This window comes from Aplidium turbinatum, chromosome 15, assembly GCF_918807975.1.
Source record: "Aplidium turbinatum chromosome 15, kaAplTurb1.1, whole genome shotgun sequence".
NCBI classification, from domain to species: domain Eukaryota; kingdom Metazoa; phylum Chordata; class Ascidiacea; order Aplousobranchia; family Polyclinidae; genus Aplidium; species Aplidium turbinatum.
In genome coordinates, this window is record NC_137486.1 from 2,924,919 (window position 1) to 2,951,443 (window position 26,525).

The window sequence follows — 26,525 nt, forward strand, 5'->3', positions numbered from 1 at the left end:
ACAGAAAGTTTCCCAATTTGAGTCAAAATATCCCGTCTAAGATGCCGGGCCTCTCGAACTGACTTAGCCTCATCGTTAATGGGTCCCTCCCCAGAATGGCCTGCCCGACCGCAAAGAACATCATCAGGCTTAAACTCAGTCGAGTCGACGGCGGTCGAGTCCCTGTCACCACCGAGTGTAGACATATTAAATGTTAGGGCTAAATTTAACAATTAAAAAAATTAAGTTACACAAACACACAAAATTAAGTTATAAAAAACTTAACTGCAAAGACCGTAAAAATACAAAAAAGAATTTAAATGCACGATACCGTAGCTGTACGAGTATGAAGTCCTAAAGTCCACAAAACTTGCTTGGATTCTTCGACTTGAATCTTCAAGCACAGATGGATTGCCTTTAATCTTCTTTCTTGCCGATAAATGTCAAAGTTATTTTTCTTCTGTACCAAACTGAGAAGAAATGTCTTTACTGTTTAGCTTAAAGTTCTTCAGTTGCCTACCGAGAAGAAATGTCTTTAATTTTCTTTGCTTCTTTAGACTACCAACCAATAAGATCTTCTTTTATTATTTCTTTGCTTCTAAGTGCTTCTTAGCCTACCAACTACAAACTTCGTCTTTTATTTTTTTATGCTTCTAAGTGCTTCTTGGCCTACCAGCTAACAAATTCGTCTTTTATTTTTTATGGTCACAGCGGTAAACCATAATCTCTTCGTGGGAAAATTGTAACGTAAGATTCCCAAATCCGTTCGTCTGCATGCAATGACCCAAAAATAAACACACTTTCGAAACGTCTATTCAAACAGTGTATTCCAGTAAAATTAGCCCGAGGCTATCGAAAATAGGTGTAACGCCTACACCTCTAAAAAAACTGTCACTACAATACAGATTAATTGGATAAAAGACGGAACTTTTGTCCAGCTAGCAAGCACTAAGCCAACAGTTAAATGTGCGGCCAACTTTCAAGCAATCATTTTACGAATGACCAGAATAGATATCAATATCTCAAATTCACGTATGCAGTACTGTGACGCAATAATGAAAAACAATTATGAAGTCATTCAACAGGTGTTCGAGCTGATGTAATATTTCCTGTTTAAACAGGCCCAAACAGGTCTTATGAACGATGGTGCAATTTTGGCACATGCTTTAGGAATTTCCATGACGTAATATTCAGTAGACTTGAACGGTTTTATATGACGTTTGATTTGTACAGAAATTGGCCGTAACAACTGTAGACTACAGTAGTGTACACTGTACAGCGCTCAGCAGTAGTATATTTTGCATTGTGGATATGGCTATTATATAAATGCTAGTATTATTATTTATAGTTTCTTTTATGAGCAAAATTACTTTTTATAATTTCGGTAATGGACTCTCGTAATGTAATCCTTTCTCCAATTGTATAGCGAGGAATTCCAGCTTCTGTGCACATTGACTCTGTCTGCCCTGTCCTGATGACACGTGTGAGCCAGAAAACATGGTGCTTTTTGAATACCTTGAATTTTAGAGCCATCAATTTGAGGGAATGCCATGATTCTTGCACCTTATTTGCAATAAAGTGTTTAACTTAAATACTTTGTAGTGGTACAGACACTGAACATTACCTGCACAGACAGGTACGTGTTGCTTGGTAACCATAGAGACGCCTGGGTGTTTGGCGCTATTGATCCTTCAAGTGGGACTGCTACAATGTTGGAAGTGGTAAGAGCATTTGGAGAGATGGTGAAGCAAGGATGGAGACCAAGGCGGACTTTGATGTTCTGCAGCTGGGGAGCTGAGGAATATGGACTTATCGGATCTACAGAATGGGTTGAGGTAATGTGTTATAGCAAACGAAGCTCAGGGTAAACATTCTCACGTTTTCTGTCAAGTTTTGACTGCATTGGTTGATTGAATCTTTATCGAATTTCGTCATACGAATTTCGTCATAGCACATGACTAGGGAACTGTGTTCCGAAAGCTCGTGTAATTCGATATTGCCACAACTAACTCGCAGCATCAGGCTTAAAAAGATCGTTAGAATCTACACAGTGAATTAATCCTGGTAGTTACGCATACTTGTAAATGTAGAGTTTTTGAGTCAATGACGCAGGCCCGGTCACCGAGATTGACAGAGTGAAGTTTCCGATTGTTGAAGTCTTGTTGTCGCAGGATTATTCCACCCATTAGATGCCGCTGAATGGAGATCAGTCCTCAACGTGCGTTGCTCATGCGGCACACCTCGAGAGTCGAACCAGCACCGCTTGATCTTGAAGCTTCTTCGTTGCAGAAGTCACACGCTAACCAACTGAACTATCAGGGCTTTATAAAGTTAAAAGAGAAGTAAAGAAGTAATTTTGCTGAACTGAACTATAAATAGATCTTCTTCTTCTTCTTCTTCTTCTTCTTCTTCTTCTTCTTCTTCTTCTTCTTCTTCTTCTTCTTCTTCTTCTTCTTCTTCTTCTTCTTCTTCTTCTTCTTCTTTTTCTTCTTCTTCTTCTTCTTTCGTTTGAAACCAGATCAAATCAAATTTCAGGGCAGGTGATGGAAAGCTAGGTGAGTGTAGCTTCGTCCAGCGTTGCTATACCATGCGTTCCATTTGGTGCCTTATAGATCGGACATTCGAGAACGACATGGTCAGCAGTTTGTTCTTCCGCGCCGCATTCGCAGGCCGGTGAGGGAGCCAAACCCCACTTGTGCATGTTGGAATGGAAGCGACCGACTCCGGTTCGGATTCTGTTGAGCTTGACCCAAGTCGGCCGAGGCAGGTCCATACCAGGGGGGGCGCGCCACCGGGTGAGGTATAAAACGATGTAGTTTCGTGTCGGTGGCACACCACGCTGCATTCCAATTGTCTTCCATGAAGTGTGCTGCGCTGATGGCATGATCGCTGAATGGATGTAGTAATTCAACAGCAGCTGGCACAAAGGGGTGTCTTGACTTTAATTGCCGGGGAGATTCCTGAGGTGGGATGTTGAGTTTTGCATGAAGCAAGTGGTTAGGATCCCCCGCCCGGCGAGCCAGGTATATAAGGGCTCCCTTTCGGCGAAGCTCAGCAGGTTGGATGCCTGCGAGGATTGGTAAATACTCTGTTGGAGTTGGGCGCAGGCATCCAGTTACAGTTCGCAATGCGTCGTTGATTGGGCTGTCGATGAGACGGGTGTGGGCACTGCGGCACCAGGCAGGGGCGCAGTATTCAGCAGTGGAGTGGACCAACGCCAGGGTTGCAGTGCGCAAGGTGTCAGCACCTGCACCCCAAGTTGTGCCTGCCAAACGTCTCAGCAGGGCGACGCGAGATGTCAGCTTTTTGCGTAGTGACTGTAAATGGTGACGGTATGTGAGTGACCTGTCAAGTGTAACCCCAAGGTATGTAGGTTCTGGGCAGGGCGGCAAAATTTTGCCGTTAACGGTCACTTTCAGGTCACGTTTTGCCTCTCTGTTGTTGAGATGGAAGGCTGCCGTCACAGTTTTACTTTCGCTGAGCTTCAGTTTCCATTGGTGAAGGTATCCAGATATGGTCGTCATGTCTTGGCTCAACGTCATTTCTAATGATTGCCAGTCTTTCGCAGAGTGCAAGATGGCCAAGTCATCAGCATATGCATATTAGTATATATATGCATATATAAATAGATGATTGGCAATAAGGTAATTGGACTTTTAAAAACAGTTATTCACAAATTCGTTCCTATTATTTCCGTATGGGAACAAGACTTCATCAGAGATTTGCAGCACCTAAAACAAATATTGGATTGCATTTGAGCTGTATCCTATGAGTTGTTTATTTTAAGCCAGTGTGAGGGTCAAAGTTCAGGCAAAATTTGACGTTTTGGGTCCACCTCACATTCTGTTTGTTTTTATGACAAAATAAGAGTGGTAAAATACGTTTGAATTGTAATCGTATTTGATCGTACTCCTTTTCGCAGATGTAAATCTACAATATTTCTTGTTTACACACAAAATGTAGGGTAGAGTATATTCTTTACCCTTTTTATGATATCCCCATACGCAGAGATGATGTTGATCTTGAAGATCACAATGTGACCTTAAATAACCTCAAAATTTTCAATTGGGAACACATCCATTCAACAAAAACAAACAAAAAATTAAAAAAACTATTTCAAAACATTTAGTGTGTGTGTGTACCAAATGCAAGAATATCAAACAAATATATAAATTTCCACTTGCATCTGAGTTTAAGGTTAGTATTGTGTAACCAAATGTTATCACTCATTCAACCAACACTTTTTCACCTGGAGACTATTGCCTGCCATCAAGTAGCCTCTTTTTGTAACTCGGGAAACAGAGCTAGCTTGCTGGTGTAGAACAAAGATAGACCTTTGGTCCCAAAGCACTAATAGACTAAAAACCTAACTGTTATTGTCAAATAAGCCTAATCTGTTTGTGGTAAGTTCAGTAAAATTTCCATTCAGAAAAAAGCGTGCTGTAGTTGTGTAGTTGTAATTTTGTATAGCTTTGTATTTTTGTTTGGAGCGGTTTGTGTATATGACCGCAGACCTCTGAGCGTTTTAATAGTACCGACAACAGTTTTAAGGTTGGCAGATGGGTAAATGGTACAGTCTTCGTCCTTCGCATGGGACAAGATTGTTCAAATTTCAGAGCAGGTGCAGGTGATGCATTCAATTTGATGCCTTGTAAATGGGACATTCAAGAATGACATGGTCAGCAGTTTGTTCTTCCGCGAAGCATTAGAAGGCCGATGGGGGAGCCAAACCCCACTTGTGCATGTTGGAATGGAAGCGACCGACTCCGGTTCAGATTCTGTTGAGCTTGACCCAAGTCGGCCGAGGCAGGTCCATACCAGGGGGGCGCGCCACCGGGTGAGGTATAAAACGATGTAGTTTCGTGTCGGTGGCACACCACGCTGCATTCCAAGTGTCTTCCATATAATGTGCTGCACTGATAGTATGATTGCTGAATGGCTGTAATAACTCAGTGGCAGTTGGTAGGCTACAAAGGGGTGTATTGACTTAAGCCGCCAGAGAGTTCCTGAGGCGGGACGCTGAGTTTTGAGTGAAACAGGTGATCGGGATCTTCTGCCCGGCAAGCCAGGTGTATAACGGCTCCCTTTTGGCGAAGCTCAGCAGGTTGGATGCCTGCAAGGATTGGTAGGTGCTCTGTTGAAGTTGAGCGCAGGCATCTAGTCACAATTCCCAAGCGTTTTAGCAAGGCTACTCGAGATGTCAGTTTTTTGCGTAGTGACTGTAAATGGTGACGGTGTGTGAGTGACCTGTCAAGCGTAACCCCAAGGTATGTCGGCTCTGGACAAGACGGCAAAATCTTGCCAATAATGTTCACATTCAAGTCACTTTGAACCTCCTTGTTGTTGAGATGGAAGGCTGCCGCCACCGTTTTACTTTTGCTGAGCTTCAGTTTCCATTGATGGAGGTATCCTGGTATGGTCATCATCATGTCATGTATACATATTTGTCAGATGTTGTAGATGGTAGGTCATGCATGTAGACGTTGAAAAGAAGGGGTTCCAAAACTGATCCCTGTGGGACACCGTTTTTGAGACGCCGCTATCTACTAGTTTTTCCGTTTCCGATGGTAAGTGTAAAACTCCTGTTGTAGATGAGCTATATGATCATTTTGACCACTCGTCTTTTAGAGAGTAGGTGGGGTAGCTTATAGACTAGGCCACGGTGCTAAACGGTGTTATAGGTTGCTGTTAGGTCAACAAACACAACCACTGCTTTCTTTTATAATCCAGTAAAGGTTTAAAATACTCAGTAACACGAATAAAAGCTTCCCATTTGAACCAGAGAAAAATTGAGTGAAGAATGATGCGGGTCAAAGGTGCTTGTTTTAAAATTAAAAGCATAAAACTAAGTGAAGACATTGTGACTTCTTCAAAACTGTAATGTAATTACCCTCGCCCTCGGGTCTAATAGTAATAGGCCAAACAAAAAAGTCACTAACTTCTTAGGCCAGTGATCGAGTATAGTTAAAAGCCACAGTCAGCAATACCAACTATGTTTAACCTGGTTGCTTGTTGGTAATTTTTTTGCAACATTATTGATCAAAAACTTCCTTTTTTCAAGTACATACACAAAAGTGACTTGATCTACAAGATCACATATTCTTGGTGATCTTGATCTTCAATATCATCAAAACTGGTGATCTTGTCCATCTCTGGACATGGAGTCAGCAGCTTCCATCTATTTTCACATGTTATTAAGTCGTCGTCGTGTGAGCGTCTGGGGCCGAGGGTCTATCCTTTTACCACCCCAGATTCACGATATTCCCACACTACACTGGAAGGCTACTAGAGAGCAGCCAATCTTTGGTTTCATTATCCATGACACGCAGACCTTCCACTCCGTTAGGTGGCTTGAAGATGGAGCAGTCATTGATGATGTGGTCTGCGATCTGTTCCTCGGCACCACATTCACAGGAGGAGGAAGATGCCATTCCCCATTGGTGCATGGTTGAGCGGAAAAGCCCGACGCCAGTACGGAGACGGTTGAGGCACACCCATGCCTGTCTTGGTAGTGTTAGACCGATGGGGAGTGTGTCGGCGTCCGGTCGGGAATGTTATTAAGTGTCTTATACCAAGACACAACTGCTTGTTCCAAAGTGACGTGATACGTCATTCCTTGGGTTGTGCTGACGTTCACTACTTGGTCACGTTGCAAACAAATTCATCTTCATCAAACCATCCCCATCCGCATAAACATAACCATTCTTAATTGTTCTGTATGTTTTGTAGCAATTGCAAAAGGAACTGCAGGCTCGGGCGGTGGCTTACATCAATGTTGATGTTAGTGTTCGGGCTAACTATTCTATGGATGCCGCTGGTGTTGCGAGTCTAAGAGACGTTATGTTTGAAGCCACAAAGTTGGTTGGAAATCCAAATGCAGCCGAGATAGCCGAAGGAAGACCAACAGTCTACGACACTTGGAATTATAGAATAAAAGATTTACATGTTGACCACCCTTAGTAAGTGAACATGAAGTTGTGCAGTGATTGAGGTCCAAAACTAAGTTTGAAACAGCCAGAAATGGTCACCAGTCGCCTTTATATTATTCATCCACATAAACGCTTTCCAAAAGTTATTTGAGCAAAAAATTACTGAAAAAATCTTAAAAAAATCTTTAAACAAAGCCCTTTAAACAGCCCTGTGCAAAGTAGCACAGGGCTGTGTTATGAATAAGTTTGCATAGCATTTTATTTGATTATAATCGTATCACTTTGTGATGCTATTAATGTTTGATGGTATTGATTGGCTACTTTAAATAATATTAATTTTAAGTTTTTTTTCAGATTGTTCTATTTCTTTTATTATCAAATTAAAATGAAAACTAATTAACAAAATTGATTAAATATTGTTGTTTTGTTTTTAAGTTTTCCGTCTCTGGGTTCTGGAAGTGACTATACGGCGTTTTTGCAAAGTATTGGCATATCTTCGCTTAACATGCGCTACACCTACGATACTGTAAGTAGTTTATCTATAGCCTACGTATTGTCCATCTTCTATGAATCTATGTGAACAAGCAGTGTTTAATTTAAAACAGTTTTAACACGAAACAAGTCTATTGAAATTTTTTTAAACTCACGTGATCGATTTACTGGCAACATTTGAAAAGACCTAAACCTTCCATAAACAGATGTAACTGAGCAACACCACAACGTTTAACATTATAACAAACAAAAATAAAATAAAGCAAATGTTTTCGGCTACACATATAGCCCTTATCAAGCCTAAATGAAAAATATTTTTATGTTTATGGTTTGCTTTTATGGTCGAAATAGGTAACCTCTCTACCCAAATTGTACCTATACCTTCAGTCACTATTGCCAATCTATGGTTGCAGTCACTTGGAATTTCTTCATATCCTCTTTATCACTCTGTCTACGAAACTTTTGAAATGGTGAGAAACTATAACGATCCTGACTTTACCTTCCATCGAGCCGTTGGACAAACGTGGGCTGAGATTGGAAGGAGACTCTCGGATTCCGTTTTTCTTCCCATTGATTGCCGGTTGTACGCGGAATACCTGGGAACAAATAGAGACTCCCTGGAGCAAGGATATGGAAAAGATATGGAAAGCCATGGCATTGATTTGTGTAAGTCCTCCACAACTGTAAACTTACTTAAAAGCGTTTTTTGTTTGTTGAAGTAAGTTGTAATGATGTTTTTAGTAAACTAACTCACGATTCATGACAAACGGCTGTTATGTTAATCAGACAAAAGCAATTGAACGTTTTTTAATCTTCCTATTTTTAATATTTCCACCAGCATGTTGCAGACGTGCTCGATGATTGATTAAACAAAATATTTCACTTCCGATGTCATGTAAGTGTAAGATCTTGATCATCTGATTATAATTGGACTATGTTGTTCTCTCAGGAATATGAGACATAGACATACCTCATATGATTCAAATAGCATTACCTGACAGGAGATTAAAAGTTGTGATGAAGAAAATGATATTCTACTTCATTTCGCTTCTAGAAAAAAAAACAGTCATCTCGGAGTAACGAAACATCAAAATCAAGAGAGGCTCTTGCCAGTAATTCAATAATTTTTCTTCTGCATATCACAATAACGAATCAATACAAATAAGTATTTTCAAAATACTTCAGATAACTACTTTTCATCTTAGCTGTGTTGGATGACGCCATCAATGTTTTCTCAAAGGCTGCAGAAAATATTCACCAACGAATTGACAACGTCAACACCAACAAGTTAGTAGTGCACCTAGGCCAGGGGTTCTTAACCGGGGGTAAATGTACCCCCTGGGGGTAAATTTACCCCCTGGGGGTAAATTTCACTTACAGAGGGGGTAAATTTGCTGAATCAAATTAACTGTTTGAAGGTTGGGGGGGGGCTGTCAATTCAACTTTTTTGCATCAACAGTTGTATCTCTAAAACCACTGAGGCTGCGACTACGAGATTTCTTGACTTTTCCTAACTTTCATTCACCTCTATTGAGCTGAAATTTTGAGCGAATAAAGGTTATAAATTGAGAGATATAAGGCATTTCTCAGCACATCCTCTGAAATATTTCATATTCTATTGTTCAAAACTTTCCCACCAGTTGGATGAAAGTAATTAATTTGGTCCATGTCTCGTTAATCCTAACTGCTTCACAGCGTGAAGGAAATTGGCAGAATGCGTGGATCTTTTGTTCTCACCACGGCTTATAAGCGACGTCGATACAGGAAAAGCTTCAACTTTGATACGATGATTTACCGTCGCTTGCGGTTGAAATTGCGTAAAATTAAACATAAGACTTGGTGACAATACATCTAGCGCGACAATTGTTTTTCGCAGAAAATGATGTCCTTTCAATCAAACAAAGCATAGGCTACAACGTTATTGCAATGACTCAGCGTCATTTGGAGTAGATTTGATATAAAATGTGAGATAAGTATTGAAGGTGATTGGCTGGTTTCTTTTGATTGCATTTTCCTTTCTCGTGACATATTCAACGTTGTGGACTGGTTTTAGATTGTACTGTTTGGGCCACAACGCTTTTTTGAATAATTAGAAATTTAGCTACTGTAGAAGCTGCGCTGTAACATATCATGATTTTGGTTTCAAATCTTTCCTTTTGTCCGACACACTATCAAAAGCAGAAAAGGCGTCGATGTTCCCAAAGCTTCTCACATATACTTGTAAACATTTATTTCCAAGTCGACATGTAAAGATTTGAAATGCAATACGCTTCTCATTTGTGTAGGATAAACCAGAACATCACGCTTTTGTGAAAAGGACGATCGTTCCACCACGTTTATACGTGATGCAGCTTAGTTGAATCAATATATTCGAGGCTTCTTGTACCAGGTTCACTGTCACTGATAAACTAAACCACAATGCAGTACCTCCCAAAGCAATTGTAGCGTAACATTTCCATGTGCTATAACTCGTCGTAAATTGTGAAAACTTGTATATTTACTTGTCAAGTTGTCTCATGTGAAATATAAGTTTACATAGCAATGTCACAATGAAATATTATCTCTGTTTACCAAACTAAAGATATGAACTTATGCGACGTCTTGCAATGTTGAATCGACGGAAAGGCGGGTAACTGCCAACCTGAACTGAGAATGCATGAAAGAAATCGTTTGTTGTCGAATGGACGTGACGTCAGAAAACGGTGAATCGAGATAGGCTAGCGGCGAGAGATATTTTAGTTAGATAATGACACGCGGCAGCGCGTTTACATTGAATAAAAATACCTTTATTTTATCCATTTCTATTTCCATTCTTCCTAGTTTCGTCTCACAATAACAAACAGATGAAGTTACGCATATTTACTAAATTATTCAATAAACAATAATGCATCATCCAGCATTATGTCAGCGCTGATTGACTAGACATATTCACGAGTTGTGTGAGAATTGTATTCGATTAATCGCATTATTTATTGTAGGTCACACCTGCAAAAATTCAAGTAATTGCAGACTCTGCCTTCATAAGTGTAGTTTAGAAGTAGCCATCTCATATTGAGCCAATCGAATCAATGTAAAATAGAACGCTTTTACTTGATAGCGCGTGTGATATATAGGTTTTATCTAACAACTATTTTCAGTTACATTGAAAGTGAATGAGTGAGCATTATGCAGTCTGTGACAAGGACTGGAAATGTATAATCAGAAAATATAATATCATAAAGTATATTGCGTTATGCAGGCTACATCGAGTAATTTTTATGAACATGGTATCATCTTGCAGGCAGGCGTTTTTATAGGGAAACAAACTTATTCCATAGTTTGATTTATGGCACTTATCCAACTGTTTCATAATGCGAATAGCTGTTTTAGTTCAATTTAGAAAAAAATATAACTTATAACCGCAGACAGATGCAACTTTTTTCATGCTTTAGGCAATCGGCAGTACGGTGAACCATAGTGGTACATAACATAACCCATATGCGGAGTAATCGCAAGGATCAACCCAAGTAATGGAAAGGTTCTTTTTGAATTATGGTGATGGAATTCTTGTAATGCTATTGAACTTCATCTTGTTATGAAAAACTTATATTGTTTGCATTTGCAAGAAATATCAAACTTTTGGATTTTTTTTATCACTGAATTGTCCGTTAGTAGAATGTTTCTTTATTACCTTAGTTAGGCCTATTTGTAAGTCAGGAAAGTATTTGTTGATGTGACATATGAGGATATTCTAAGAGATCGAGTTATTTTGTAAATAATATTTGATTTTTGGACACCATCAAAATTTTACACAATACACAAATGCGCATCGAGATATAGTGCTCATAGTTGGGAAAAGTTAGATTGTGATAATTACAACTTGCCTAAGTACGCCTACAGCAAGGGACAATCAAAATAGATGAAACCGCATTCATGGTAATATAGACGTTTTGCAAACTTTTTTTTAATTTTCAATATAATAACAAGAATGACAGCTTATTTTCACTAAACATATAAACAAATATCAAAAATTATGGATGAACAGCGCATCTATATTTTTCGGTTTAGGTTCAACAATGCATTCTAGCCGTCAAAATGATGGAATATTTGGTAATTTTGTTGAGACATACCATTGCCCAATCGTTGAATTTACATCAGAGATTATTTTATTAGATAAATTATCAGCTTCATGCACATGGTTTCATTCAGCGTTATAATGTTGTTTTTCAAGCCACGTGGCGTTCATGGTCATAACGCAACATTGCAGAAACAGCCAATATTGATACCAGGTAGGCCTAATAATTATTACGCCGCTTTCGTCGAATCTACGTCGCTAAACGACGAAATTGTGCAAACGCCTGTTGGATTTCCCTTCTACGTGTAGTTTATCATAAACGTGAAGCATTGCTCAAGAAGCTAATCTGAATCACCATAGATAACCATAGCATTCATATAGTTTCATCATCAGTAAATATGTAAAGTGCACTTCACAATTTTTGACAATGGTCTGACAATTTATTATATTGCAAAGTTTTGGTTTATTCTTGACTTTTATAATTCTGTGTAAAAGTTTTTTTCTAACTAGTTTCTACGTGACTAACAATTTGTTTCATTATACATTTTCTTTAGTATTTCAACGCCATTATTAAAAAAATTACGTCCTTTTCACTTTTAAATAAAACATGGCAAGGTAAGGATTCAGTGCTGAAGAAATATTGCAACATGTTTTACTGGATTCTGACGACGAAAGCCAGGCGGATGATTTGGAGGATTTATGGCACTCCGATTCAGATGAAGAAGCGGATTCTTCTCCGTCAACTTCCGCAACAGCGATTCCGATCGAGATTGACGACCAGTTACCTTCCATGGGCGATGTTCAACCGGAGTTTGCGCCACCACGACGGATTATAACATCGAAAAGACTGGTTAACAGCATAAATTCCTCTCTCGACATGAACAACTACGATGCTGTTGAGTTTCCCGACACACTGAAGTCTTATACAACTTTTGTAGAAAAGCCAAAGAACAGACAAGAGGGCGGCGTCAGCATTACTTGGTCTACTAATGCGAGACCGGTGCACAATGGGAGAAGGGGCCGGGCTAACATTATATCTGGCCCGACTGGTGTTAGAGGAGAAGCCAAAGAAGCCAAGACTCCTCGGCAAGCATGGGAACTATTTTTTTCTTTAAACATTTTGAACATTATTGTTCAAGAAACAAATAGAAAAATTGCCACACTCATTTCTCAATTGCCAGAGAGAATTTTACATGACAGCAGGTACTGCTATTTTGGCCCAACCAACAACGAGGAGATGCTGGCCTTTGTTGGATTGGGGTATTTTCGGGGGCTTTTAGGACAGGCTGGTCATTCCACGGATGTATTGTTCAATCAACTGCAAGGGCATCCCGTGTTTAGTGCAACAATGAGCAAGAACCGCTTTAAATTTTTATTTTCGAACATTTCGTTTGACGACCAAAATACTAGGCCGCAACGTTGGAAGAATGACCGGTTTGCCGCATTTCGAGTCATTTTCGAAATGTTTAACGAAAACTGCGGCAAACATGTCATTCCAGGTGACTACTTGTCGTTGGACGAAACGCTATACCCCATGAGGACACAAATTGCCTTCAAGCAATATAATCCAAACAAGCCTGCGAAATATGGCCTTCTGTTCAAGTCGGTAAACGCCAGCAGATTCCCATACACATTTACGGCATCGGTCTATTCAGGTAAACCGAAGGAAGAGCCATTTCATTTTTACGTCGTGGAACAGAAGAAGTGGTAAAAGGAATGGTGATGAGCCTGGAACAACACGGTGACCTTCAAGGTCGGAATATTTCGTATGACCGCTTGTACACCTCCATACCACTCGCGCAGTGGTTGCTTGACAGGGGTATAACGTCAGTGGGAACCCTCAACGCTATACGTAGAGGAATACCCCTGGAAGTGAAGCAAGTGAGTGGTAGGGAGAAATTTTCGTACGAAATTTATTGGCAGACGAGTGAGGCTGATCTTAGTCTACATTCTTATGTAGTAAAAACGAAGAGTTCTGGCATGCGGAATGTTTTGATGTTGACGACCATGCAACCTCTATTGGGGATTACCAAGGATGACGGCAAAAAGAAGCCAGGCTTGTATAAGCTTTACGACTTCACAAAGGGTGGCACCGATATCATCGACCAAAGGATGGGTTCATTCACGTGCAAAGCGAAGTCCCCACGGTGGACAACTATTGCGTTTGCTTATTTTTTGGATACTTGCCGCGTCAACGCATCTACAGTTTTAGCACTAAATGAAGGGACTGATCCACGCAAGCGAAAATCCTTCGACTTCGGTTGGGAACTGGCCATGGAACTCGTGAAGCCATTCATAAAGTCGCGATCTCTCCAGGGCCTGAACTATCACACCATACATAAGATTGAAGCAGTAATAGGGAAACAACCTTCAACAACAACTCCAAGCGGCAGAAGGGCCACTCTGCCCCAACTATCGTCGACACGACGTAGAATCGTAGATGCGACGTATGCAAACACGCTATTATGGGAGAAGGTGCCAAAGCCAGAAAAAATAAACTACCAAAAAACCGTGGCCAATGTCAGTGCTGTGAAAAGCCTTTATGCCCTGCACATTCCACACGAGTATGTCAAGCTTGCTTTTGGGCAGAATAAACTATTTGAATGATTGCGGTTTTATAAACATTGGCTTCAACCACAGCCTAAATAAAACGCGGAGCTCAATGAAAGTTTTTCCTTTCATTAGACAGATAGCTATTTTTAGGTTGATTCAACATATCAAGACGTTGAATATTTGTAAACATGCGCGGTTTTGCAATTTGATTGCTTATCAAAATCATCTATCCTTCTTTGTATAAAAAGTGGGTCATAAAACTAATCGTAATACTGGATGTAAAATTCAGCATTTTTATATGCTGAAACAGTATTGTATTCATATTTTATAAATCCATTTTCTATTTAGAAAATATCAATATAATGCGGTTTGAACATAGCTGAATTTTAGCACGGATACAACGACTGATTTTATGACTTTTATACAAACAAGGATAGAAGAGAAGTAATCTAATTGCAAACCCGCGCATGTTCACATTGTCTTGCAATGTTGAATCCACGTCGAAATGATTGTATTAGCTTGTATTCAATTCCTCGTATTATCGAACTGTAAATGTGCAGCCACTTGTAATTTCAATGTGCCTCATTGCATATTCCTAAATATTTCTGAACTTGTGTGTACATAACCTGACAGAACACAGGTTGCTTTACCATTGAATCAAGTTGAAAAACGTTGCTGCAAGAGCCTTGTGCCAATTGCTGCAGTCCGGTATTGCTGTAACCAAATCAAAATACTTATCAATATTTTGCTGCCAAACTGACATTTTTATCGCATAAACGCCCATTAGGCAGCTAATTCTTTGTAAAGTATTTCTCCAGGTTCACAATGATTTGACGCATAATAAATACTACTTTGAATAAATCTAAATATTGTTTGGATTTTAGTGTGTGGCATATGAATCTTAGAGAGCTTATTGAATCCACAAGAAAATGACCCGAGGCATTACAGATTTTCCTTTTGGTGAAAAGCGTTGTGACGTTCTGTTTATTAATGAACCGTAACTGTTTTATTTTGAATTTCTTTCTGACTTCTGTTTACGTAGAGCATCATCGACTTTATCGGGTAATCTTACTCCTAGTACTAGCCTTGTATGTAGCCGAGTTCACATTGAACTTACATTGAGAGACGCTGTTGCAACTACAATACATTGCATTTAAACCGCGTTTTTTGTTGCATGATCTTCCATTCGTTTCGTGGATTACATAATAGTATTTGATAAACGCGACCCTGCTTCTTCAGCTGGTCTACATTTGTTAATAAAGCGTAGGAGTTGCTGTTCTTGGAACCGAGGTCACAAGATCATAATCGAAATTGGTGTGACACGCGTTCAGAAATCTCATTACTGCATGTAATAGATGAAGCATTGTTCTTTTAGTCAAGTAGCGAGGTTTATTTTGAGCGTGGGAAAAGTTATTATTTTGCATGAAAAATATAGATTCAAATTGAGATTATGTAAAAAAAATTTAATCACAACATTGCAATGCATGTTCTTCATTACTCTATCAAAAAATAATGTGTAAACTCACGCTACAATCGCTTTAATCGCAAAATAATCCAAAAGTCATAAGTCACCTCAACATTTCAACGTCTATGAGCAGTTCTAAAATTCACATAGGTTTAATTTTTGGATATGCTCAGCGTAAATAATTTTACAAAGTGAATCCCAAAGTTTGAAACCGTACCTTAAAAAATAACAGAGATATCACTCCTAAAGCATAAGAAGAATCGACAGCCCCCCCCCAAACTGAGCAAGACTCCAGGGAGCCCAACCTCGTAAGGGAGTAAACTTCATTTTTTTGGTTATTAAAAAACTGGTAGTGTTGCACTCGATTTTGATTCAAAATTTATGCTTAGGCTAATGTAAGTTTTCGTCTTTTTCTTTTATCTCCACACAAGTAGACTACCAGTTTCATTTCAGCAGCTTATGTGTGCTACATTTTTGGAAAAAATGGATACTGGCAAACTGGAAAAAATTGATAATTTCTTTCAACAAAATAATGTATCCTTGAATAATGTGGGTTCACTTTGCACAGACAGTGCCCCATCTATGCTCGGTGCTAAGTCTGGCTTCACAACTGTGGTGAAAGAACGCGCACCGAACATCATTTCTACTCACTGTGCCCTTCATCGACATGTACTGGCAAGTAAAACCGTCCAGAATATTTGAAAGCAGCAGTATTGAAGCATGTGGTTGAATGTGTGAATTTTATCTGGGCACATGCTCTTAATCATCGTCTTTTCAAAGTGGTTTGTAATCAGATGGGGTCAGAACACTCTGTTCTTTATCACACCGCAGTTCGGTGGCTCTCTATAGGGGTCTTGTTTTGTCTCAAGTTTTCGAACTATATGGTGAAATCGAAGTTTTTCTTCGAGAACGCTAATCCCGTTGAGTAAGCACTTTGGCGACAACAAATTTCTTGGTGTATTGACTTACTTGACAGGCATTTTTTCAAGTTTGAACCAGCTCAATATGCAAATGCAAGGAAAAAGTGTTACCATTATAGATGTACATGATAAAATTCAGGGCTTTCAGACAAAATTAGATCTGTGGAGTAGAAGAGTTCAAAAAGGAATTTACACAAATTCTCCAACATTTGATGATTAAAAAGTCAGTAGAAGTCGCAACGAGATTTCTGACCTCGAAGTCGAAATATGCCAGCACCTTCCCGCCTTAAAAAAGAACTTTAGTTTGACGGTTACTTCGAAGGTGAAAGTTTTAACAGTAGGCTACTGCTCTTTGGATAACTCATCCCTTCGAAGCCAAGTTAGAAAGTATTGCTGACGATGATCTTTGCAAAGATGAATTGATTGATCTTCAATGTTCAACAACGCTTTGTTCCAAATTCTTATCGTGCAATGGGGACTTTTCCAAGTTTTGGTGAGGATTAGTTGAAGAGTTTCCTACGCTGACTAATCGTGCATTTGAAGTTATTATACCTTTTCCAACTACTTATCTGTGTGAAGCAGGGTTCTCTTCATTGTTAACTATTAAAACAAAACATCGATCTCGCTTTGTTCCCAAAGACGACATGCGAGTAGCTCTTTCAACGACTGTTCCAAGAATCTCCAAAAGTGTTCGTGGAAAGCAAACACAAAAGTCATTCGAGTAGACATTATTTTTCACAGGACCCCGTCAAGATAAATCCAGACAAAAAAAGATGTTTTGCATTTCTTCGCATGGTTGACTGGACACGATGACATCACAAGGGGCCACCAAAACGGTGGGGGGTAAATTTTACTTTTTTTATTCGGCAAGGGGTAAACGAGACAAAAAAGGTTAAGAACCCCTGACCTAGGCTGTAGATGTCACTTAGTTGTGCAGTGTGCACCTAGGCTGTAGTTGCCACTTAGTTGTGCACCTAGGCTGTAGATGCCACTTAGTTGTGCACCTAGGCTGTAGATGCAACTCTAATTTCATTGGTAGTAAAAACAGAGAGAGACTGTTCACCAGGCATTTTATAATAAAAGTAATTTGCGTTCTTCTGGTGACTATTTACTAGGTTACCTCCTGATGTTAAAGATGATAACTAGCTTTTGTATTTCCGACGTTTCGTCAGTCAGCACGACTGACTTTATCAAGGTGGCTAAAACAGGTTAACACAACCTGTTCAGCAACGATGGCACAACACAAAAACGTACTGATAAAATGAATAAAGTAAGCAGCAAGAATCAGAATTAAAACACGCAACAAGACACCTAGAGGTTAAACTGAATGCAGTGAATGCCTAAAACCAGTAGGCTGCTTTCCAACAGCGTAAATTTATCTATCTATTGGGCCACCGTCAAGAAACATTGAAAAGTCATCAGACAAGACAGAAACCAAGGGAATTGGCAATAACAATGATAGAGAAGACGCACTGAGAATGGAAAAGGTGAAGTTAAAGTTAAAGTAATTGTCGGAAATACAAAAGCTAGTTATCATCTTTAACATCAGGAGGTAACCTAGTAAATAGTCACCAGAAGAACGCAAATTACTTTTATTATCTAATTTCATTCTTATCGATCATGTTGTCCTGTTCAAATTTTAAAAGTATTATTAGCTGTTTTAGTTTGTATTAGTATGCTGTATAGTAAAATTTAATTTGTTTCTGTCACAATTGTTGCATGTTTAGATTTTCCATAGAAGGCTCTTTGGGGGTGGAAACACGTTTGAATCTTTTTTTTATATATTTATGTTTTTTGAGTCTAAACAAGTATCGTTAGGTACTGTGTTATTTTGTATATGTTTATTATTATTATTATTACAGTAGAATTCGCCTATAGTGACACTTCGCCTTTAGTGACACCTGTTGCAAAGTCCCGTTTGCATACGCAACAGTTGAGTAGAATTCGTCTATAGTGACACTTCGGTTATGGTGACACTTTTTCCGCGGTCCCTTCAAGTGTCACTATAGGCAAATTCTACTGTATTATATTTTGCTTTATACAGTGTACACACCAAAGCTCTGTAATCCCGAGTTGCTATTTTAAAGCAAAGATGATGATTGCATTGTAGCCTAGTTGATATTTTGACTGGGACTAGATTTATAAAAAGTGATTTTCCGATTGTACTGTACTTACTAAGATCATTTGAATACAGCAATACAAAAGTTTTCAAAGATTTGAGACCAATGTTTGCTACACTGTTTCGATAGTAAGTTATAAGATGTTTAACGTAATTAGCTCACTAACAGTTAGCTGTCTTTCTGATAGTCCGCAGGTGCTGCATAGTGCATATGGCATCGGTTAAATAATGCTCCAACTTACTTCAAGTTTGTTTTTGTGTTGTATTGTGATAACAAATTTACTTCAATAGTTACCCACTGCGATTTTTCAGTGCAATGGAAGTACGAGCATTAAATGATCAGCTGATGCAATTGGAACGAGCCTTCATTGATCAAAACCCTCTGCTGGGAAGATTGCTTTACAGGTAAATGGTTAAATGTCCTATCTTAGTATTAGCAAAGCAAAACGTTGTCTGGTCACAAGCATCATATATTCAAGTTAAAGCACAGCAACCCTCATAACAGGAGTTGTTAATCAATTTACATCCGTTCATTCCTTGCTGACTTTTAAAAGGTAGATTCATCTCTACCAGCTATTTTCAGATCAGAATGTGGATATTCACTTTTTCATTTAACGTTTTAGTAAATTTAACCCTTTCTTCTTTGTCGTTTGAGTCTCTGAGGCCGAAGATGTATCCTTTTACCACCCCTCGGATTCACGATGTTCCCCGACTAAGCTGGAAGGCTATTAGAGAGTACCGGTAGCCAGTTTTTGGTTTTATCATCCAAGACACGCAGACCTTCCACTTTGTTAGGTAGCCGGAAGATGGTACAATAGTTGATAATGTGGTCTGCCGTCTGTTCCTCAGCATTACATTCACAAAAAGAGAAAGATGCCATTCTTCATTGGTGCATGGTTGAGCGGACAAGCCCGATGCTTGTACGAAAACGGTTGAGGCGCACCCACGCCTGTCTCTGTAGTATCAGGCCGATGGGACGGTTAACTCTTTGATAAAGAATTTAGTCTTGAGGAAGGATGTTTGGTTTATAAGATATTTTTAGTCATTTAATTGACTTTTTTCGATGCATTCCAACAGACACGTCATTTCCGCTCCCAGTTTACATAACTCATACGGCAACACAGCATTCCCAGGTCTAACTGATTCCTTGTTCGATATTGATGTGGATCCGGATCAGGAAGGACGTTGGGAAGAAGTGAAGAGACAGTATTCCATTGTTGTATTCCACATTCTATCAGCAGCCGCGACATTGGATCCAGTTGTTCCTTCATCGTAATCATTTTAATTGTTTTCGATTTTTGTGGTTAGGATTCCTTATTGCACAATGCAATAAATTGGTATTTCTATGTATGCATCAAAAACAAGACGAGAACTTTGTGGCTTATTAAGAGACTAAGGATTTTATTTAAAAGTGCATCAAATTGTTTATTTTCATCATTATGTCTAGTCAGAGACGGCTATACAATAGGCTATAATCAAGATCACTGTAAAATTAAAATTTACTCACTAGAAAGAAGCATTTTTTTAGAACACATACTGTACAAAGTAGCCTAATTAATGGCAATTGCTAACATTAAGCCACTGTTAATATAATATGTCCAAGAAAAGTCGATTTAAAGTTTGAATCTAACTCGGTCAGTGTTGCCATTTCAAAATTTAAAAAGTTTTCTGTGCTTCTCGTAATAAGTAAGTCAACTTTGTATATACTGTATGTTGATGTATGATAAACAATGATACAACTTTCTTCACAATTCTGTTTTGTAAATTCTAAAAAAATGTTTGCTTCCATTGACTTAATTTTAGATGTTTGAAAAGTTTAAAAGAGCAGTGCTAAAAACTGGACTTAACCAAACCAAGAGTTTGAGTATTAATAAATATAATAAATGAGAGAAAATATGCTGCTTCTTTTTTCTATAGCTTTTTTTATTTTTGTTTGAAGTTGTTTATCTTATCTCAAACCTCTGAAAGATTTTGATATCATATCCACTAGGGTGGGCCGTTTTTGACTTTTTTCGAAATTCAAAAACGGCTAGTCATAAAAAGTGGCACATGCATGAAAAAATTACGTGTGCAAAATTTCATCAGTTTGGGGGTGCATCTTCTGCCCCCGCAGGGGGTCAAACTTTCAATTTTTTGAAAAAAAAGGGGAAATTTCACTTTACGTTTTAACATAATTTTTTTTATAATTTTTCTACTGGCTTGTTATAATCTTGTAAGTGGGATGTACCCAGAACTTTCTTATGTAAAGGCATGTTCGAAGCTTAAGGTTTACTGGCCCCGCATCGACGACCAAAATGCTGAATTTTTACCAATTTGAAATGCTATTTTGTCATTGCTCAATAAACAAACTTGTCGCAAAAGGGCGAGATGGTGTTAACGCTGTACGCTCATTTATGTTTTGTCCCATAACTTTGCAGGATGATACGAATGAGGTACGAACATCAGTAGGCTACATATTTATGATAAAGAGTTACAAAAAAAAAATGAATAACCTTTTGAAGTCAAATTCTAGAGGTGGGCCTAAATTGCAGCAAGATTTGGACCAAATGAAAGAATCTGCAAAGCAAAAATATTTGAAATCGGTTGTTGCAGCCTAAGTTTTCCAATTTTCTGCAATGTACTTGCCCGCAGGAAAATCGTGTCCCTGTTACAGAACAACAGTTCCTTCTTGATTAAAGAACAACTCGCATAATGGTGATTGATAAACATGATAAATCGGCCACAAAATCTAATTTTAAACGTTTTCTGAGGAGACTCGCAAGATCAGAACAATTCCGTTCTTTACGTGAAGACCCAGGAGCAGGCACAAGTAGCGCTTTGGTTAAAACAGCTTTAACTTCTTATTCAAGCTCAGAAACTTTGTCATCCAATGAAGAACGCTGCGAAGATTTTGATTATCAACCCAGTTTTGCCTCGGAAAACCCCAGAAAAAGCAAGGTTACTTCCAGTTTAGTAGTATTTGCTGAATCATGCGATCGTACTGGTATTTCAGATAGGTCTGCAGCACTTATTGCTTCATCATTTCTACAAGATGCAGGAGTTGTCAATCAGTCATAGATAAAAGCAAAGTGAGAAGAGCGAGAAAAGAAATGAGGTTTACAACTCAAATGGAAAGTAGGCTTATCATGTGCATAAATTTGCAAAGCATATAATTTGCTCAAATGGAAAGTAGGCTTATCATGTGCATAAATTTGCAAAGCATATAATTTGATGGCCGAAAAGATTAAACCATCAAACAAGATGAAATTGGTGGGCAACTTCGAAAACATTTCGCAGTTGAAGAGCACATTACTTTACTTGAGGAGCCAAGTTCTCATTTCAGTGGTCATTTTACTACAGCCAACGGGTCAATTGGTTAAGCACCTGACTTCATGAATGAACAAATTTCAAAATAAAGCGGCGCTAGTTCGATTCTTCGGGTTTGCGCTTGTACAGTATAAAGCACTCTAAGGATTGTATTCCATTCAGCGGCATTAAATTGATGGCCTACTTTACAAAAAAAACACACGCAGTGATTGGGCTTGCGTTTGTGGTTCAAAGCCTCTACATCTACAAGTATGCGAAACTGACAAGATTAAGCTCTCAAAGAAGCTCTTTCAGTCCGAGGATTAAGATTCAATCAACTGCATTTTATAGTATAATCTCCTACTTCCAAAGAGACGCCTAGGAAGCCTCTCAGTGTAGTTTGTGAAAACATTGTTAAGTTGGTATTGGGAAAGTAAATACGTTCAGGCCTAAAGACTTAACCACAACTAGCAACGCGGTAAAAGCTATTTCAATACGTTGCAAGCGAAAGGAATAGGTCTACCACTAAAAGTAATTAACTTTTCTTTGTTTTTCAATAACCGACTAATGCAAACAATGAATGTAATATACAATACGCAAATGATCTACAATTTGACGCAATCATTATATTTTTAATAATTTATACAAAGTCATGTATATGAGTTGAATTTAAACTAAAATTCTCAACTGTACGATAATTTATGATGTTGGAACAACTGGATCCAATGTTGCGGCTGCTGATAGAATATGGAATACAACAATGGAATACTGTCTCTTCACTTCTTCCCAACGCCCTTCCTGATCCGGGTCCACATCAATATCGAACAAGGAATCAGTTAGACCTGGGAATGCTGTGTTATCGTACGTGTCGTGAAGGCTTGGAGCTGTTATGACGTGTCTGGTCAACATAAGTTAAAATGTAAATCCATTCCGGTCATTTGTTAAAATATTCAAGGAGCTATAAACGCATTATTAATACAAGTATAATTTGAAATGATAAAAACGTTCCGTAAATACTGTTTTTGCTCAATTTCCACACCGATTGTTAGATTTATATAATCACTGCATCCTATAAGCTCTGATCTTATGAAAAGATTTAATGATATGATGGCTATCCCTCGTCTTCGAGGATGATGGTCTTTGCAATAAAGTCTTGCGAAGACGCCTGTGCGTGGGTTGATTAACGTGGACTTGATGGCGCTCACTCAACAAGCACACATAAACTCAACAAGACCATCAGCTTTATCCAATGGCAAGGCAAGCCAAGACGATTGGAGCTGGTGGCATGCTGCACCCTTCATCCGCTTTCACAGTCGTTGAGCTTGATTGACTTCATCCGCCTGTTCCACCGTTGGGGACTTGGGTACTTTGGACTACGTTTTGTCTCGTGACCCGACAGTTTATCGAAAGACAATTTATCGAACGACAGTTTATCGAACGACAGTTTATCGAAAGACAGTTTATCGAACGACAGTTCATCGAAACGACAGTTTATCGAAACGACAGTTCATCGAAACGACAGTTCATCGAACGACAGTTTATCGAAACGACAGTTCATCGAACGACAATTCATCGAAGGGGCTAGGGGCTAGAGGCTAGGAGTTAGGGGCTAGAGGTTAAGAGTTAAGGTTAGAATTAGGGGTTAGTGGTTGGAAGTTGGAGTTTAAGGGTTAGGGGTAGGAGTTAAGGGTAGGGTTAGGGGTTGGAGGTTAAGGGGTAGGGTTAAGGTTAGGGGGTTAGGGTTAGGGGTTAGTGGTTAGGAGTTAGTGGTTAGGAGTTGGGGGTTAAAGGTTAGGGGTAAGGTTACGGTTAGGGGTTAGTGGTTGGGGGTTAGGGGTTGGGGGTTGGGGGTTAGGGGTAGCTTTTAGGTTAGGGGTTAGGTTTTCGATTAACTGTTGTTCCAGGCCCCTATCCAGCAGGGAGCCAGGGAGGCTTCGCCCCCCCTAAAAACAAATTCGCCCCCCCTGGCAAAATCCAAACATTCAAGTGCAACAGCTACATTTATAATGATTTTGCCCATTTAAATTTTTTTGGCCCCATTTAAAAAAAGTTGGTCCCCCTTGCTCTGCGGTCTGGCTACGGCCCTGTGTCGTTCGATAAATTGTCGTTCGATAAACTGTCGTTCGATAAACTGTCATTTCGATAAACTGTCGTTTCGATAAACTGTCGTTCGATGAATTGTCGTTCGATAAACTGTCGTTTCGATAAACTGTCGTTCGATAAACTGTCGTTCGATGAACTGTCGTTCGATAAACTGTCGTAGTACCGTTTTGTCTGGCCTCTGCCTTTCAACCAACCTGGCATGGGTGACCCTTCCAGGAGCAGTTAGCTCCTGCCAGTACAGCTCTAGAGGTCACTGAGGCACGAAAACTCACCACGTTAAGGTAGTAGTCCGATGAGAGAGTAATTTAGTAGTCCGATTCAACCCTATCTTAATACAAGCTGTGTTCGTACGCGGAAAGCACGTCACGGGCTATCTTAGCCCCGTGCTAATTAATTGCTAATGACGAGAGCTATGAAAATGACAGAGCCAAATATTTTACAAGATAATAGCCATGAGTATTGTGCGCATAGAAATTAAATTTTTACCCAACAAATTTATTGAAATAAATTATTTGAAATGAAAAAATCTCAGATAGTCGGTTTTTATTCTAATTTCCCAAAAATAGCTTCAAAATTGAAATTTTTGAATTATAACATAAAGTAATGCGAAACTAAAAAAAAAATTACTTTGTCTCATAAAACATTAACATATGTATAACTAGCATTGCACAAAAATGTCTAGCTACCTGAGACGAAATGCTTATTGTGGAGATCAGAAAGGTAGAAAAATGACCAGTTTAGTTTTAGAAAATTCGCAAAGAATAAAAACTAAAAGTCAAGAAATTTCACATTTCTAGCATATTTCCTTCTGTGAAATATTTCACTACTAGATTGGGGCGTCCTCATAAAGCCCGTGTTGCTACAGATAGGGTTAATGATATAAAGATTGCTTGATTAAACTGAACCTGATCCTCGGAGTGGGAAAGCTTCTATGAGAGCTTAATCCCGACAGTTTCTCATGCTTGTAGAGGCTTTAAACCAGGGGTCGGCAAACTTTCTGTACTACTGGGCCAAATTTACAAACTTCCGGTAACGTGCAGGCCGCATAAATTTCAACCTATAAACAATCGCCACATTATCCTTAAAGTCATGGCGCACCTGCAACTCCTATTCCTGTGTCTATTGCACTATGAGACGTGTTTGTTGCCGTTTCATATTTATTATCAAACACGTATTAAAATGCAATGCATTGTTTTTATTTACTTATCGTTTATCAATGTGAAGGATGATGTTGTTTCTGTGTCATGGCCAAGGTGTTTAAATCAACTGGCAACTTTGTTGATGATATTTGCAATACCCGGTACGTAATTCAAATGACGATCTGACAGGCGAGTGCGAAGTTTATTCTTTGCGTAATTCATTTTTGAAAAAAGCTGCTCACAGCAATATGAGCTTCCAAACATGCACATTACACGTTTTGCATTGTCAACAGATGAAGATAGGTGGATTTCTGGACATATTCTTTATAAAAGTTGGCAATTGGAACTGAATCGTATTTGGCCTTCAATATGTTGGATGATTGAAGTTCAATTATTTCCATTTGCATCTATGTGGCATAGTATTGACATCCATTGAAAATGGAAGGCAAATAAATCGAATCTGTTTTTTTTTGATTTTTCAAATTGCAAAATCGAGATTCAAAGTTACTCTTAGTGAAAACGATAAGTGATATGTATTTGTGAAGAAAGGCGTTCTTCCCGGCTATCAGCACAAGGCTGATTACTCACTAGCACAGCGAGCTGCAGTGACGCTTCGCTAACCATCACGGTGTAGCTTCCACGCCAGCCATTGAGACCTCCAATTAAACGTTTAAGTTATTTTGTATTTTATCAGTATTTTATCATGATATGTATTTATCAGGGTTGGAAGGTTTACAAAGGCCAAAACTGGGAAAATGAGCAAAGTTGGAATTGATTAATTGAGTTTCCCAAAGACGTAGCTTGTTTACGAAGGCAGTAATATGACCATACATCTGACTAATAAATTGCTCCTTTCCTTGTAGTTGTAAGTTTAGCTTGTTCATATGAGAAGTGAAATCAGTGAGAAAGGCTAAATCTGTTAACCAATCAGGATCACTAAGTTTATCAATGCCGAAACCTGCATTCTTTTGTTTCAAGAAAGTCACTATTTCGTTTCGCAAATCATAAAACCGTTGTAACATAGCACTGCGACTTAGCCATCTAACCTCGCAAAAATACACCAGATCTTGATGCACAGCATTCATCTCTTCAAATAAACTTTTGAATTGGCTGTGGTTAAGGCCTCATGCCAAAACAAAGTTGATTATTTTAATAACAGTACATATTGTTATGATATAAAATAAATTCATGCGTACATAATGATGAAACTTTAGTTTATGCACTAAAAGTAAGATCGTTCGAGGGCCGCAAAAACTTTGTCCGCGGGCCGCATTTGGCCCGCGGGCCGCAGTTTGCCGACTCCTGCTTTAAACCGTTGATGCAGGCCAGTCACCGAGATTGACAAAGTGAAGTCTTCGAATCCACTAGGTACCTCTGAAAGGTGAGCAGTCATGAAATGCATTGCTTAAGCGCACACTCCGAGAGTCGAACCAGCACCGCTTGATCTTGAGTCGGGCGCGTAATCATTGAGCTAACGGGGCGGATGA

At 39.0% G+C, this 26,525-nt stretch overlaps 2 protein-coding genes across 2 annotated transcripts in view; one reads left to right on the forward strand and one right to left on the reverse strand.

The window, feature by feature from the left end:
- Positions 1–20,873, forward strand: part of LOC145784145 (glutamate carboxypeptidase 2-like) — a 44,935-nt gene extending 24,062 nt beyond the window's left edge. Inside the window, exons 7-13 of the mRNA XM_082595902.1 lie at positions 1,612–1,814; positions 6,709–6,938; positions 7,344–7,434; positions 7,814–8,066; positions 8,606–8,687; positions 18,824–18,916; positions 19,589–20,873. Of these exons, the coding sequence (XP_082452028.1) occupies positions 1,612–1,814; positions 6,709–6,938; positions 7,344–7,434; positions 7,814–8,066; positions 8,606–8,687; positions 18,824–18,916; positions 19,589–19,787 (1,151 nt within the window). The 3' untranslated portion in view covers positions 19,788–20,873. The remainder of the gene's footprint in view (positions 1–1,611; positions 1,815–6,708; positions 6,939–7,343; positions 7,435–7,813; positions 8,067–8,605; positions 8,688–18,823; positions 18,917–19,588) is intronic.
- A 1,494-nt stretch (positions 20,874–22,367) lies between these two features.
- LOC145783883 (N-acetylated-alpha-linked acidic dipeptidase 2-like) overlaps positions 22,368–26,525 on the reverse strand; it is a 28,549-nt gene continuing 24,391 nt past the window's right edge. The window contains exon 14 of the mRNA XM_082595639.1: positions 22,368–22,694. Coding sequence (XP_082451765.1) covers positions 22,496–22,694 — 199 coding nt within the window. The 3' untranslated portion in view covers positions 22,368–22,495. The remainder of the gene's footprint in view (positions 22,695–26,525) is intronic.